Source organism: Lissotriton helveticus, chromosome 3_1 (genome assembly GCF_964261635.1).
Source record: "Lissotriton helveticus chromosome 3_1, aLisHel1.1, whole genome shotgun sequence".
Lineage (NCBI taxonomy): Eukaryota > Metazoa > Chordata > Amphibia > Caudata > Salamandridae > Lissotriton > Lissotriton helveticus.
Window position 1 is genome coordinate 216,231,732 of NC_136061.1, and position 17,781 is coordinate 216,249,512.

General features: G+C 45.5%; 1 protein-coding gene across 1 annotated transcript in view; it reads right to left on the reverse strand.

The window, feature by feature from the left end:
- Positions 1-17,781, reverse strand: part of MMP28 (matrix metallopeptidase 28) — a 515,249-nt gene that overhangs the window by 302,910 nt on the left and 194,558 nt on the right. Inside the window, exon 2 of the mRNA XM_078679617.1 lies at positions 783-859. Within this exon, the coding sequence (XP_078535743.1) occupies positions 783-859 (77 nt within the window). The remainder of the gene's footprint in view (positions 1-782; positions 860-17,781) is intronic.

The following is a 17,781-nucleotide window of genomic DNA, read 5'->3' on the forward strand; positions in this document are numbered from 1 at the left end:
TGAGTGTGATTCAGTAATTTCATTAATGGATCTACCGATGAGAGACAATATGAGTGAAACCTCAAAGAGCGTCATACCAAGCAGTTCAAAAGAAGGAAGGACAGTAACATCCTCAGGTGTCCGGAGTACCACGTCAGTAACACCAGAAGATTTAGAGAGATGGGCACAAGGGATTGAAAAACAGAGTTCACCACCTAAAATATTAGACATTTACAAATTAAAGGTAGAATTGGAAGAATTGATTGCTGGAAATGTGAGAATAGATAGATTGAACACTTATGATGAAGAAGAATTGCCTTCAAACATCCTGGGCCCATCCACATCAATGTTCATGCCCTGACTCACCAGGGGGTTAAACTATGAGCTCGATAAATAGCGTCCTGGTGCAGCCAACAGTTTGTCCAGTTATCCACAGTTGTCCTGCAGACTGATAGACTTGTGTGGTGTCCTGACTGTTGTGCTTCAATTTTCCCACATACCATCCTATTGAGAACCACTTTGGAAGTCTCATAAACAGGCTTACTTCTTTAGGTTTCTGCAAAATGAAAATGTACTTAAGTTTTAAATGTGTAGGCGGCGACTGCATGTAGCTCCAAGACTCAAACTGCCACATGGCCCTAACCCAGTCCTCTACAGAAAACACCCCATCAATAAGACTAAAAGGAACAAAAATAATCAACATTTCAAACATGAGCTCCAAAAATCAGATCATCTTTTCAGTATTGATTGCAAACTCAGTGAGTTACGTGGCAAAAAAAATGCAACAAAAGTCGGAGTCCTACCTTATAGCTTCTGCCAGTTGCACAGAACTCTCATGGCTGAGTTTATCTTTCAGATAGCCATATTTCATAAGATACGCCTATTTTGAGAAAAACAAAAATAAGATTCACATAAAACAAAAAGAAAAGGATAAACAAATGTTTATTTACAGAGTGCACAGACGAAATCTTCAGAGAAGCATGTATGTACAATAAACAGGTATATTCTTCCAATAAGAATTATTCTCAGATATTGTGTACTTCCTAACCAGCTAAATACCTGCCTTACATATTTTCTTGGTAGTTTTATGATCTAAACCTACATAGAAAAATAACTCATCTAGCATTGCATTCTTTTGTTTTAAGATTAATACTATATGGACGATTTCTCTAATCTGAGTGGGAGAGAAAACATAACACTTTTATAACCAAAAATACAGTCGTCCACCAGAAGGGTGGATCACTACTGCATCTCTTAAACGCCCACATTTCATATTGTACCTGGATATAGGATAAACACCTAATACACTCACTTTAAACGACATATAGATACTTAAGTCAGTAATGTTAGCGCAGTTTATGCAGTCCGGAGGACAGAAGCAATCATTTCTCTCCTAAACCATTATCACCCAGAGGCCTGGCCTACTTCTAAAGAACTTCTCCCTTCAAACGTGTGAAATGGATATTAAGCGTAATACCCCAAAGCTGTCTCAGTAAGTACCATCCTAATATGTGAGCAATTTGTCAATGAGTTTGGAGAAGGACCATGCCCATAAGTGTTAAAGACTCAACTGGATCATCCCTGGGGAAGTGATGATTGCGGGGAGGGAGGGGGCACCTACAGGGGGAATAGCGCATTAGGCCTACGCATCCGATGACAGCTGAGGGACTGAATGTTTGCACTGGGGGTGGTGGCAGCTGGAAGGAGTTGCAAGCACAGGGCTATCCAACGTTCAGACCCCGTCTCAGAGTGGGTGTTACTGGTTTAGGTCTGGGAGGAGTCACTTGCTGTTCCACGCAGACTTATGTCGCAACGCAGGAGTTCCGTTTGAGGCACACTGACATGGGGGGGTGGGGGTAGAGGGGGTGGAGGGAAAGAGAAGGTGAGGGCATTGACATGTGGTGTATGATAACGGAACCTTTGATAAGTAACGGGCAAATGGGGATACCACTGTCATATGTTTTTTGTTGGTGTGTAAAAACAATAAAATTTTGTTTAAAAAAAAAAAAAGACTCAACTGGATCATGATGTCCCTCTCTTCCCACAATACAGTAATTAACAGCATATTCTTTTTTGTGGATCCGTTTATATGGATTATACCATGCCAATTTTAATGTATACAAGCTATAAGGAAATGTACTTTCCCAGAATCAGAACTTATGTTACAGTCATGTGCTGCCTAAATCTCATTCAATAGGCTTTGTGTTTTGAGGCCCAACTGTTTCCCTCTATGAAGTGATCGTAACAAGAATTCTGAAAATTAATTAATAACTGTGTCTCATTTTCTCCACTTAGAACACTGCTATGGTAATATGATCGAATTTGACCTTTTAACTGTAATAATGAGGGTGCAAATGTAGATTTTCTTGCACTCAATCTTTTTTTTATTGTTTTATTGAGATTCTTTGCTGAACAGAAACAAAGCACAGCATTTCATTTTAATACAGCTATAATCATGCACATCGACGTTACTACCCTCTACCAAAAAACATAGTATACATATGGTCATGAGTAGCAGAACTTCTAACAATATCAAGTGATCCCAATATGGATATTCAGTTGAACTTGTTGTTCGAGGGGAGACCTCCTGTAGTTGACGGTTGTAAATAAGACCGTTATGGGCCCCAGAAGTCTCTTGGTCGTGCAGTGGGGTGCACTTGTATGGAGTATTGTTCCATAAGATCTGGACAAAAGGCAATGTGCTTGAGCCATGGACGGTCATAAGTACCCTCCCCTGCTTCCAGACCATTGCCATACACCTCTTAGCAAGTACCACTGCCACTGACACCAAGAGCCTATACTTGCTGGGTAACACCACGGTGTCGCCCAATAGTGCAATTGGAGGTGATGGGGGCACACGTATCTCCAGCATAGCACGCAACATCTGAAGAGAATTCTGCCAGTATAATAATGCATTCAGACAATTCCAAGACATATGGATAAAATTAGCATTCAATAATCCTGATCATTTACATCCTATCGATTCTGTAGCCCCAAATCTATCTATTTGTTCGGAAGTATAGTAATATTGATACAAGAATCTGAACTATATTAGCTTGTGTTTAGAATTGATTGGCATGTCCTTCACTTGAAAACAACAGTACTCAAATGTTTATCTTCTAGGTGATGTCCCAGTGAGTCATCCCCCCTGCGTTTAGCTGCCATAAGTGGGTCGATAGTACACGATTGCACCCCCGAGTAGAGAAAAGAGATGGAGTGCTTCATATCCGCCCTCAATATGAAGTTCAATAACAGCTCCAAATCGGGTGGTGAGTCCGGGAATGTCGAGAAGACCGGCCTGCAGGCCGAAGGCAACCTGTAATAAGTTAGCAGTGGCAAGGGGAATCCAAACCTTCAGCGCATAAGGTCGAAAACAAGCCATTTGCAAAAATTTCACCCATAGTTGTCATTCTCAGAGTATGCAGCAATTTCTGTACAGGTCTTTCCCTGGCTGGAGGGAGCCGAGTAAGACTGAGTGCGTTGAAGGTAGTATGGCATGTCAAGGGTCAACTGGCATGACGAACTAACCACGTCTACATCATCTCTGCTGGAGTGCTGTTTGGAGCAGACACACCCAAACAGAGATCCTAAGTGAATAATAGCCTGCTCGACTTTAACAGGCTGAGCCGTCACCGGAGGAGTGGCCCAAAAATGTAAATGGAAAGCTTGTGCTACAAGGTAATAAATATAAAAATCAGGAACTGCAAGTCCCCCAGCTGACATGGGTGGAGTAATTTACCTCTAGCGCACCCAAGGTTAGCCCTTTCTCCATATCAAACATAGAAGCACCTGCTGGAGTTTTGTGAAAAATACTAGAATCAAATACACCACTATGTTAGCAAATAGACATTTCAATACAACTACCATCTTTGAGGGAGATTCGCCCAATTGCGGAGAGGGGTTGCCTAATCCAGCGCTCAACGATTATCCTCAGCTGGTCGAGAGCCTTAACAAAATTGCCCCTGATGAGGGCATCGCAGTAACGAGATACCCATATACCCAAATATATGGGTATATTTTCTCTCCAGGTCTCTGAACAAACAGCATGGCATAATTTGCATAGAGTGAGATGACCAGAGCACCACTCCTGAGTCGCAAATCATGCTGTGAGCGCAGCTCACGAACAAAGCATGCTAGTGGCTAAATTGCAAGAGCAAAACTTAGCAGCGACAGGGGACACCCTTGACGGTCCCCATTCCTATGCAAAAGAGATCCGAATACAATTTATTCACCCAAGCTTTGGCTATCGGAGAAATGTATGAGAGCTCAATGAGCCTCAGCAATAAGGCTCCCAACCAAAGTTGTCAAAGTACCTTCTGCATAAATGGCCCCTCCAGTCAAACTGGACTAGGGGGCTATTTATGCGTCTAGTAGTCTTGCTTCTAGTAGTATAGGTACTGGGGGCAGGAGCAGGTCCACCCTATGGAGTACCGCCATCAGCATTAGCAAATAAAGGCAGTAGATATCTGGGAAATGAAACCTGCCTGCTACAGTATCAACATGTGTTGCATAGGCAGTTGGAGACTTAGTGCAAGTATTTTGGCCAATATTTTGTCGTCAATATTAACAAGGAAAGGAGCCTGCCTATAAGAAGTACACAGGGGAGATCTTTATGTGGTTTCAACAAGACAGTTACGACAGCTTACTTGGTGGTTCGAGGTATGATACCTCCGAGTTTGGCTACGTTATACATGTCCAACAGTCAGGTACCTAATACATCAATATATTCTTAATAAACTTCTACAGGGAGGCCATCTACCCACTCACGGCAGATTCTTTAATATCATCTAAAATATTCAGTGAATTGAGAAGCTCTCTAACTTCACCTTCTACCCAGGCCAGCTGTATGCAGTCTAAGTAAGCTGCTATCTAGGCACTGTTCATGGATAGCTCAGCGATGTATAATCGCTCATAAAATTGCCGAAACATCATCAGTATAGTTGCAGGTGCAGTGAAGATTGCAAGATCATGAGATCAAATGCTAGTAATCTGTTTTGTGGGATGATGCACTCTGTTTACCCAGGCAAAAGTTCTGCCCGGCCTGTCACCTTCACCGAATAGTAGTATACGAGTATGTCGACCAAAGTACAGGACTTACCGCTTAGCCTCCTCCTTTCATTCTTGAAGGGTCTACTGGATCTAGCCGGGGTGGTTATTTTTTCTGGAAGCTCAGGGCTAGCACATCACCGCTACTGTGTGGATCGACACCAACGCATTGATTCGACTGCGCTATGCATCCCTTAATGTTGACGCATCAAGGAACTTTTTTGTTTGGCAGGCAAACTCTGGTCCCCTGTCGCTTAGCCATGATCCATTGATGTCGGCCTGAATTTTTGACGTTGTCCCGGTCCAGCACGTCCAGATATCACTAGTAAAAGATTATTGCATCTCAGCTCTATTTTACAGTTTATAATTTAAAAATTCATATCACAAGTTCTACTTATTGGATTTTTGTTGTTTTGGTCTTGCTTTGTTTATTAAAATATTCACTATTGTTTTAACCTGCCATGGGATTAATGACAGATTATTAACATTACACATACCTGCTTTGGGCATAAGGAATATACAATTATCTTCTCTTGAAATGTATGGGTTCACACCCTTGGTACATACTGTAAGCAGATTTACTACAGTTTTCAATAGATTCAGGTTCGTCAAGGGAGGGATGGGGGGAGAAGAGGCAGAGCACAAATATTCCCTCTGTATGCATTCCATTTGACCCATATTTCTGTCCATTTCCCTGGAGAAATACCCCACACACACATTCTGGCGATGTTAAGTTTGGCGAACATCTGACCCAAAGGTGCCCATATTTTCTCTTTGCTACCAAGTCCGATGGTTAACAAATATTTAACAGACACCTTTTAGCCTCAAGGGCCAAGATCAGTCCCAAAGTTTCTTACAGTGGAGTAAGTCTGTCAAATATTTCCTAATGTAGGCACATTCCCAAAGTGTGTGCAGGAAAGTGCCTTCACTTCCGCCCTGTCGCCTACATCGAGATTCCTCCCCATAGCCCATCTTGACCAACACTGGTCCAGAGAAATATAGTCTATGAAGTATTTTTAATTGTACGAGTTTAAGCCTGGACAATATTATGACTTTCTTGGGTGAAGCCAATGCCTCCAACCAGACCTCGTCTTCTAGTTCTGTTAGGTCAGTTTCCCATTTCCTGCGAAGCTGTATGAGAGGGCCGGGTGTGATTAATCAACTTCCGATAGGTCAATGATTTTTTTTTAGGCATGTACTCGTCCAGGAGTCTATTCTCCAATGGCGATTCCTCAGAGTGTCTCCCCTGCCGGGATATTTGTTTGCAGGGCATGTCGCACCGGCAGGTATCTAAATTTTTCAGTGGTAGCCAGCTTATGCTCCTGTTGCATTAGCGAAAATGGTATATCCTCTCCACCTCCATAGGTCACCCACCCAGGACAGTCAATTTGGATCCCATTTGTCGAATCCTTTACTATTCCTTAAGGTTCTCAATTGGTCAGAGTCCCACAGGGGGGTGGCCTGTGTGATTTTCTTGGCCCAACCCAAGCTCTTTTAAGCTGTATGTCATATCTGGACAGAGTGTGACGTGGGTCACGTTAGCTGCAGTTTAGCAGGTCTAGAATGGAGTTCCCTGGCGTAGGATGCTCCCGGCAAAAGCCATCTACCCATCCAATACCCAGGATCATCGTGGGGCCGGTACATGCACTGGTTGATTGCTGCCAGCTGAACAGTCCAATAGTATTTCTTAATATCCAGGAGCCCTATTCCACCGTCGTATCACCCTCTCACCAACTTTGAGAAAGATATTCGGGGTAATCCAGTTGCTCAGAGTAGCCCCCTCAGCTCACTCTCTATGGCCACAAAGTAGGTTGCACGGATGGGATTGGGCGAGTTGTACAAGCCTTATAAAAAGCGCTGTCCTACCCGATAGGGATAGCGGGAGAACCTTCCAGTGTTCTACATCGTTTATTTAGCCTCTATAGCTGTGGCAGGAGATTGTGGACATAATACAGTCTAGATTCCTTGGGGATGTAAATTACAAGGTATTTAAAGCCATCTACGGCTTCTGCCACCCTGCAATCTTTAGGCAGGAGTGGAAACCTCCCTCTGAGCACGAATAAGAAAACGAGTTACTTACCTGTAACTACGGTTATCCAGTATTGGTATCTTTCATAGATTCACATGCCTGAATCATTCCCCGTCGTCGAGGCGGGAGTCCCACGGTAAATAAAATATATAATAGCAGTGCCTAAAATTTCTTGTAGTAGGCTGAAAAAGCCTAAAGGCCTAACTAGGCCTCAAAACTTAGCAGCCTATCTACATCATTATGTAAAAAGACCTGAAATAGTAGCCTCAGCCAATCAGCTGTCCTCACCCTCTAGAACCTTCCCAGCTCAGGCAGTTCTCCTCAGATTTTCCCAGCACAAGTGAGAATTAGTATCCATAGACAGAACTGCCCTACCGGGGAGGAGGGTGGGTGCATGTGAATCTATGAAAGATACCAATACTGGATAACCGTAGTTACAGGTAAGTAACTCGTTTTCTTATCCAGTATTAGGGTATCTTTCATAGATTCACATGCCTGAATCAGAATAGCAAGCAGTAACATCATGCCTGTCGATAGAGGAAGGTGGGAGACAAAGAAAACATAAATCTATCCCCACTCAACCAGGAAGGTAATGGAGCACAAAACTTGTTAACATAACATATGCATCAAAACCTTCAAATATAACAGATAGGACAGCATTATAAATATATACAGTTTAAAGCAGTATAAGAAAAAATATATAAGCTATCCAACCTTAGTGAAGAAGATGCTGCAGCACTGCATCACCAACAGCTGTGTCATCTTGAACTGCCGACTGCAGACAGTAATGTTCGGTAAAAGTGTGGACACTTTTCCAAGTAGCAGCTCGGCAAATGTTCTCCAGCGTCACTCCAGCGAAAAGGGCCGTAGATGTCGACACTGTTCTTGTGGAATGAGCTTTGACCTTCCTTGATAAAGGTCTATTGGCCTTGTCATGACAGAAGGTAATTGTAGAAGACAACCACCTGGCAATAGTTGCTTTTGTGACAGCTTGACCGAAGGTGGGTCTTCCATAGGCAACAAACAGTTGTGTAGATTTACGGATGTCTTTCGTTTTCTGCAGATAGAATTTCAGACACCTTTTCACATCCAGAGAATGTAAAACCCTCTCTGCAGGAGTTTTTGGATCCGGGAAAAAGGTTCTGAGTTTGACCGGTTGGTTAATGTGGAATTGAGTTGGCACTTTAGGAATGAATTTTGGATTGGTCCTAAGCGTAACAAATTCCTTAGAGAATTGCAGAAAAGGGTGAGTAATAGTGAACGCCTGTATTTCACTAACTCTGCGAGCAGAAGTAAGAGCCAACAAGATTGCAACTTTCCAAGTCAGAAACTTCAGTTCTGCTTTATGGATTGGTTCAAAAGGCCTTTTTAGAAGTTGGGAAAGAACCACATTAAGATCCCACTCCGGAGGAGGAGGACGAACTGGAGGGAAAGCTCGGAATAGCCCTTTAAGGAATTGTTTGATCAAGGAGGATGAACATAAGGATGGTTTGTTGGAATTCTTCCGGAATCTGGATATTGCTGCCAGATGTACTTTAATAGAAGAAAAGGCTAGACCTGATTTAGCCAAAGAAAGCAGGTATGGAAGGATGGCTTCAGGAGGAGCCTGAAGTGGATGAATTTCATTATCTCCACACCATGAACAGAACCTCTTCCACTTGAAACGATATGTTTTGATGGTACTTTGCGCACGTGCTTGCGACAATATCTCCCTGCAGTCCGAGGAGATGTTTAGGTCTTTGAACTTTAGGAAGTCAGGAGCCAAGCGTGCAAGTGCAGCGATTGAGGATCTGGATGATGGATTTGACCTCCCTCTCTTGACAGCATCGACACTGTCGGTTTGAGCCGGAACGGAGGCTGTTGAGACAGTAGGAGAAGCTCCTGAAACCAATATTGCCTTGGCCAACGTGGAGCAATGAGGATGAGAGTGCAGTGTTCCCTCTTCATCTTTTGCAGCACTCTCGGAATGAGCGGAATCGGAGGATAAGCGTACGCAAACATTCCGGTCCATCTCATCAGGAGGGCGTTTCCTCTTGACCCCCTTCCTGGGAACCTGCTGGCATAAAACAGGCACTTGCTGTTTTGCTGCGTGGCAAACAAATCCAGCGTCGGTTTCCCCCAAAGCCGAAAAATTTTCTCTACTTGATGTTGTTCGAGCTCCCATTCGTGGCAGTCCACAAATGTTCTGCTGAGACTGTTGCTAGAGAGTTGCGAACTCCTTGTACATGCTCTGCTTTGAGGAATATGCCGTGACTTAAGGCCCATTCCCACATCTCCTGAGCTTGCAGTGACAGGGCAAGAGATTTCGTTCCTCCCTGTTTGTTTATGTAGAACATGCTGGTGGTATTGTCCGTACGCACCAGCACGGACAAATTCACGATCCTTGGTAGAAAAGCTTGCAGGGAAAGAAAAATGGCCCTTAGTTCCAAGATGTTGATGTGCATCTTTTGGTACTGATGAGACCATTTTCCCTGGATCTGAAGGTCCTGAAGGTGACCTCCCCAACCTTCCATGGACGCATCCGTAGTCAGGGTGAACTCCGGAATCTCTTGGAGAAAGGTGAGGCCCGGCGACAAGTTGTGCGCCTTTGACCACCAGAGAAGAGCCTGTTTCATTTTGACAGTGACTTTGATGCGGTCGTCGAATGATCCCTCGACCTGCTTCCACTGACGAAGTAACTCTTCTTGCAACGGTCTCATTCTGAGTCTTGCCATAGGAATGAGGTTGATCGCAGATGAACACATCCCCAGAAGGGAAGCATATATCCGAACTGAAAGCGACTTTTTTGCGGATATCTGTTTTGCTAGTTTTACGAGCTTGTTTTGTCGCTCCTGTGTCAGGTATGCCTTGCACTGGCATGTGTCCAAGACTGCTCCCAGAAAAGTCAATCGTTGACGAGGTTGGAGCTGAGATTTCTGTGAATTGAGGGTCAGCCCTAGATTCGAGAATAGTGAAAGTGTCCTGCTGACCGCTTCCATTGTCGAGCTTCTGGTTGGACCTTTTAACAGCCAGTCGTCGAGGTATGGGAACACCTCGAGTCCCAGGGATCTCAACATTGCAGCCACTGGAGCCAGGCATTTCGTGAAGATTCTGGGGGCCGATTTGAGGCCGAACGGGAGGACTTTGAATTGGAAATGGACGCCGGCCACTTGAAACCTTAGGAATTTGCGGTGGTTCGGGTGAATAGGGATGTGAAAATATGCGTCTTGCATATCCAGAGAAGCCAGAAAGTCCCCTTCGTTGAGACAATTCAGAATGTCCTTCAATGTCACCATGCGGAAACTCTGTTTCTTTAGATATTTGTTGAGTTTGCGCAGATCCAATATTGGACGCCACTCTTCCGAATTTTTCTCCACAAGGAAGAAGCGAGAATAAAAGCCCATCCCTTTCTGAGAAGGATGGACTCGTTCTATCGCATTCTTGCGTAGCATCTTTAAGGCTTCTTTGAAGAGTAAGCGCAGGCGAGGGGGAGGGGGACCCCTGGGCGGTGTTGGTGGAGGCTTCTGCAAAAACTCCAAAGTGTGTCCCTTGCTGACCAAATCCAGGACCCACTGATCTGAAGTTATCTTCCGCCACTGATGGTAAAAGGCGGAAATCTTGGCGCCCACGGGGAGGGAAAGGGGTATGGCCGACATCCGGCAAAGCTCATTGGCGCTTGTTAGAATCTCGCCCTTGATTGCCTGAGCGCCGTTTCCCTCCTTGCCGAGAGAAAGAACCAGAAGCAGGCTGCCTGTTAGAAGATTGATAGTAGGGCTTGTTGTAGGTAGATTGATACTGTCGATTTTGTTGGTTGGAATAATTGCCTCTGGATGAGTAGCCACGACCTCTTGCTCCTCTAAAGGACCCCCTCTTGTATTGCAGGGTTCCAAGAGATTTCGCTGTATCGGTATCAGTTTTAATAGCCAGTAAAGCGTCATCAATGTGCTTCCCAAACAATGACTCACCATCGAAAGACATGTCCAAGATCTTGGTTTGGACCTCAGGTCTAAAAGTGGTAGCCTTGAGCCAACCTTGACGTCTAAGCACAATTGCCCCAGCCAATTGTCTAAAGTTGGTATTAGCAATGTCTAGGGTGCAATCAATAATTTCTGAGGCCGCCCTTTCGCCTTCCTGCACAATTCTGCGTACCTCCATCTGTCGATCCTCCGGGATCAGCTCAAGATATTCCGTGATCTCAGACCACATTTGTCTATCATAACGAGCCAGGATAGCTAAAGAATTAGCCGCCTTAATGGATGCTGCTGCGTTTGCTGAAAACTTCTTTCCAATTGCATCAAGCCTTCTTCCCTCCTTGTCAGGTGGCGTTGAAATGGGAGCAGAAGGATTTTTGGACTTCTGCTGCGCAGCCTGAGAAATGACCGAATCTGGTCGAGGATGACCGATTAAACAAGCAGGAGTATCTGCTGGTGCTCGATACTTTTTGTCTATCCTCGGCAAAACTGCCGGAATGGAAGCTGGAGTTTTCATTATATTGAGACCTTCCTTCCATATATAATCGATAATAGGTATGGCTCTGACCACTCTCCGATATCCCTCTTTAAAGTCATGTAAAAAGCAGTCCGACTGCTCAACTGTGACAACTAATTCAAATCGATTAGCAGCTCTCTGCATAATATTGTGAAAACCCCCAATATCTTCAGGTGGAGAGTCTGAAGGACGGGGAGGAGGTGGAGAAGGTGTAGGGATGACATAATCCTCCCAAGGATCCACCGGAGTGTTATCCGGTAACTCTCCCTCTTCCCTACTTTCTTCACCATCAGTGGAAGAACTGTCTACAACTTGAGGAAGTGGAGCAGTATGTTGTTGTGGCGACAATGGAGCTCTTGGCGACGGAGGTCTTGGCACAGGAACTGGAACAGGTGACCCAGCGGGCGCACCTTCATTGGGTGGAAATCTCTGGCGATAATCTGCCAACATAGCCTGCAAATCCTGTATTAAGGAAGTTGGCAAATGTGTCGTGTCCTCAGACCGAGGAAGTCTACTATGAGGTGACTGATATGGTGTTGAATAAACGTCATGCACATAATGTTCCTGAACCTCTTCTTCATCATCCTCTTGAAATGTAATATTCAACTGAGAAGGGTGACAGGCAATCCCAAAGGGACCATCATCCTCTTACCCTTCATCCGACTCCCCTTGCATGTATGTCTCCAAAATGTGCGATGGCAAAAGTGGAGAAATATGTGAATAATCCTGTCTTTTATACGTTTTCATTTGAAAATGAGTGAATTGTATCTTTGCAGGTGGGGAACCGTGCATCCGATGAGCAGAAGTCCCAGTAAATGGATTCTCCGTCGACGGTGCTGTCAATGCTAAAGATCTTGCCGTAGACGAGGCCGTCAATGGTATCTTCGCCGACGAGTCCTTCGTCGCCGGGACCGTCGACAATGCCGTCGTCGACGAGCCCGTCGTCGACGGGTCCCTCGTCGTTGGGACCGTCGGTGGTATCTTCGTCGACGAGTCCCTCGTCGATGGTATCTTCGTCGACGAGCCTTTCGTCGACGGGGCCGTCGATGGTATCTTCGTCGACGAGTCCCTCGTCGTCGGGGCCGTCGATGGTGTCTTCGTCGACGGGTCCGACGTTGGTGTCTTCGTCGACGAGGTCTTCGTCGACGAGACTGTCGATGACGTCTTCGTTGACAACGAGGCCGTCGATGGTGGCTTCGACGACGAGTCCTTTGGTGACAATGTCTTCGTCGACGACGGCCTTGCGGTCGTCGACGGAGCAGACGATTTAGTCGACGGAGCCTTCGTTGAGAAGGATTTCGCCGATGGTAACTTGGTTTTTGATAGCAAAGGTGGTACAGACATCAAAGGTGACGTGATAGCTGAAGTAGTAACCACAGAAGTAGAAGAGGAGGTAGAAGTCCAAGTAGTAGTAGGTACAGACACCAGAGAGATAGTCTTAGCCTGGGTTGTACTCACATGTGAAGAAGCCGATGCACTCTTAGAGGGTTCTGAAGCTTTCTGAGAGGTTTTCAACATTTTCTTTCTCTCAGGAGTAGCATTGTCCGTGGATCTAGATCTCTTGCTAGAAGTAGAGGCTTTGTCCTCATCATCTGTGGATGAAGACTTCAGCCACAAAAGAACCCTTGCCTCCCTATCCCTGATGGTTTTCTGAGGGAAGGTACGGCAAATTCGACAGTCCTTCACCACATGTGAAGGGTGCAGGCAATAAATACAGTCCGAGTGCTTGTCATCCACATGGACTCTTCTTGAAGCAGGTGCCACAAGGTTTGAAAAGAGCCTTCTTTTCAGACATTTTCAGGTTTGAAGATCCAAAAACTGAGTAGGCACTCAGGGAGACTCCCTTACACACGAAGTGCGGTGAAAATCTGAGGAGAACTGCCTGAGCTGGGAAGGTTCTAGAGGGTGAGGACAGCTGATTGGCTGAGGCTACTATTTCAGGTCTTTTTACATAATGATGTAGATAGGCTGCTAAGTTTTGAGGCCTAGTTAGGCCTTTAGGCTTTTTCAGCCTACTACAAGAAATTTTAGGCACTGCTATTATATATTTTAGTTACCGTGGGACTCCCGCCTCGACGACGGGGAATGATTCAGGCATGTGAATCTATGAAAGATACCCTAATACTGGATAACAGTGATTTGGTCTAGTTGATTGTGAAGAGTTTACCGAAGTTAGTGACTATATTAAGGACCCTGTGTATCGAGGTACGAGGTGACGGCAAATATAGCAATAGGTCATCGGCGTAGAGGGGGATACAGTCCTCCGACCATGTCAAACCCCTACTGATGCGGTCCTACGGATCCATGCCGCTAGGGGCTCCAGCGTCCATGCCAAAAGCAATGGGGACAGAGGACATTCCTGCCTCGTGCCCCTTGTAAGGGCAAGATTTCTGATGTTTTGTTATTTAGGACTACCTGCGCCAATGGGTTGGTGTATAGGAGCCTTATCCAGCTGATGAAACTGGGGCCAAACCCCAGCCTCCCCAGTACGGCAAAAAGGTAGGGCCACTCTAATGTATCAAACGTCATGGTGGCGTCCAAGGACACCACCACCGCGTCCTCTCTCAACGGGTCTACCTGTCCCATTACCCCGTAAAGTCGATGAAGATTGAGTGATTTATTTCTAGACGGCATGAAGCCAGATTGATCCAGGTGGACCAATTTGGAGATAATCCCAACCAGGTGAGAGGCCAGCAATTTATTTCTTGGCCTCCGCGTTCAACAATGAAATGGGTCAGTAGGAGGAGCACTGGTTCCTGGGTCTGCCCTCTTTGTATAACCACCAACATGGCAAGTCTGATCTTGGGGAAGGCGACCCACCTCCCGGCTCTCCTCTTACATCGTTTTGAGATACGGGGCAATTTTATCAGGTTTTCATTTGTAGCACTCTATTGGAAGGCCGTTGGAACCCATCGCCTTCCCGGACTGAAGACCCCTAATGGCTTGTGCCACCTGATCATCCGTGAATTCGCTGTCCAGTAGAGTCGTATCTTCCTCCGATAGTGTCGGAGTGTCATGTCTGACAATAGAGCTCTCAATTCTTCCTCAGGAAGAATAGTGTACGAGTCATATATTCAGCTATAATATTTAGCAAACTCGTCTGCTATTAATTGTGTGTCAGAAAGTGTTTCGCCCGTGTAAGTTGTTAGCTCCATGACCAGGCAATTTGCGTGGTCCCTTCTGTCAAGCCATGCCAGCAATTTACCGGTAAGGTGGGCTTAGGAACTGGGCCTCACCGAGGCGCGACGCGCCAGTCATTCCAACAATATGCCGATCTCAGGGCCAGCCGCCGTCTGAGGTCCGCAGCGGCCTGATCCTTCACCCGAGCCCAAGGATTACAGACCACATTAGGCCGCGGTCCGTTCCTTTGTTGTGTTTCGCCCTCGATCTCCGTAGCAGCCCTGGTTCCCAGCCCCTGATGACAATGGGTCCTCCGTTATGTGTCTGGAGCGGTATACGGATAATTGTGCCGGATTATAAACTGGCAGAGACTAAGGATTCACTGGGCTTCACCAATGTGCGGACATCACGATCGGCGCTCAAGTCACACTCCCCTGGGTGCTATTTTCACTGTTGGTACTGTTTCAAGTGTTGCACAAATACTTTACACATTGCCTTTAAGGTAAACCCGACTGCTCTGTGCCAAGGTACCAGAGGGTGTGCACAGGTTAATTTGGGGACCTCTGGTGCCTTACCCAGACTAGCATTATGGTTACTGCCTGACCAGGGCTCACACATCCAACAGAGGCTGCTCCATAGGGGGCACCAGGGCTTTGACCCACCACCATGCTCTGCCACTAGCTGCTTACGCTGTATAGCTTTTACGTGAAAACACGATCTTGTGGATTGTTTATTTGCATGTAAAAGCTGTAATATCGCATTGCCAGCAGGTTAGGGCTCCAACGACGGTATTGCACACGTGTCAGACAGGAGCGGATACAACCAAGCCTCACACAGTTACAATACATATTGGACATCCTGTACTAGCGTAAGGCAGTTCCGCCTGCCAGATAAAGGAGCTTCAGGGCTAGCAAATCATGCGCCTTCTCAGCCCATCAGAAGGCTTAATGCAGAAATAAGGTGTAGTAGGTACTTCCTACTCCATTCCAGCTTCTGATTTGAAGAAAGCTCGTGGGCCTGCCTCGGTTGTCCGGTTATTCGAAATTAGGAGATGAAGGAGTCTGGAAACATGTGCCTGTCCTGCAGGACAGATAAAGGAGTAAGTACGTTTTGTCTCTCTGCCTCCAAATGTGTGCGAGTGTGTTTCTCAGTATGCCAGGAGTGCATGTGTATGTCTGAGTGAACAGCTTTGTGTCCCTGTGTTTATGTATGCTTGTATTAGTGAGTGCATGTTTAAAGTGTGCATGTGCAATTTGGAAGCCTGTGTGGTGGGAGGTATTGGGACCGGGGGTTGGCAACGTTTGGAGTCAGAGTGGATGGTACTTTTAGTAAACTGTGTTTTTTATACAATTATCTAAGCGGAAAAAAAACATGCTGCTGCAGAAGCATTACTGTTTATAGCAGATTTCGGACTGCTACTTGGGAGGATTGGTTCGCTTGGAGAGAGGCCTGCCTTCTTTCCTGTACCATCTATGAAATGGATGCAGACAGTAAACTTGGATCAAATGAAAATAGAGACTTGGGCCAATACACCATTATGTTTACAAGGAAAGAGGACACACTCAGTCACTCATCAGATGATCTCGATTGCCATACATGGACCAATGTGCAAGGCTCGCTGGCGGCCAAATGATGACCATGATGGTGTGTTATGGAGCAGCCTCCTGTGTAACACTCCACACTTGGACGTACATGGGTTAAATAATCACAAAAAGGTTTGATTGATGGAAGCATATCTCGACAGACATGCAACAGGTACTGCTTTACTACAGGACACGCATAACAGACACCGATCCTAAGCTGTTTATAAGTAAGTGGGGAGGACGGCGGGAAAACGCAGGACACCCAGGAACAAACATCCCAGACTGGGGAGTAAGAGGGACTTTCTTACTGTATTTTCATGAGTTTTTCTTCAGGAAGGGAGGGGGAGATTGTGCGAGGGGGGTGGATTTGTTGTTCTTGTGTGTGTATGATACCGTCCTTCCTGTAGCTTCCTCAGCTCATTGACAGGTAGCACACACAGGGGGGAGTGCTCGTTGTATTCTTCTAGCATGTTACATGTGTCACTGAAACTAATAAAGAAATATAAAACAATAAGGAAGTGGGGACTACATGAATACTATGCAGCACACAGCACCTTTGCACATGGTGTGGTCATTTTGATCAATAGAATGGTAGATTATAAACACGAGAAAGCAATAAGAGACCCAGAAAGGAGATACCTAGTGGTAATCTGACACCTATACGATCAACCAGTTATCCTAATAAATATATACACTGTAAGCAAATCTGGGTTTCAATCCCGTCTTGGACACTGGTCTTCATGGAGTACTACAGACCCCAACACAATCTAGGGTAAATGGGTGCGAACCTGAGGAGCGACAGGGGTGTTGAAACTTTAAGACCCTGTGTGAACTAAAAAGACATTGAGAGAATATACTTGTTCTGCTCATCAGATCATGCCTCCTTTTCCATGATAGGTTTTAGGCTGCGTTCACAGGGGCTTATGGTAAGGATACAGAAGGTAAAATACTTACCCCGCTCTCTCCGGCTGTATTACACATCACATTTATTGAACAAAAAGACAGAATACTCTCTTGGAGGTTCCCTTTCCAGGGTTCCACATGAGACCGCTTTTAGATCTGAGATATCCTGTGGGATAACCGAATCCGTCACCTTGCATCCCAATACAGAAGAAACACGAGCCAGTCTGTGGGAGGCCTTTAATGCAGTTATCCGAGGCGGTAGTATATCCACCCAAGTAGGAATTCTAAAAGCCATGCACACTCAGTCATCCCAGCTAGAGAAACAGCGAAGTCACTTAGATGGGAAAACGACTGTGGACAGCACTGCTGCCTAGTTGTCATAGTTCAGACTCAGACTGGCATCTTTCAAGGAAACAGCAGGAAGAGAAGTACAGTTTATGGGTAAGGAACGTAGGCTCAACAATATGGGGAAGAACTTGTAGGACGTGGCATGGCTGCTTAAATATCACCTCAGATCTAACATTATAGCAAGTATGAGAGATAAGATGGAAAACCTGAAAATGACGTCCCAGGATGGTCCGGGTGTTTCTTACGCTTGTTATGAAGAATTTTACTCTACATACCTAACATTTGACAAGAGGACGAGGGAAAAAT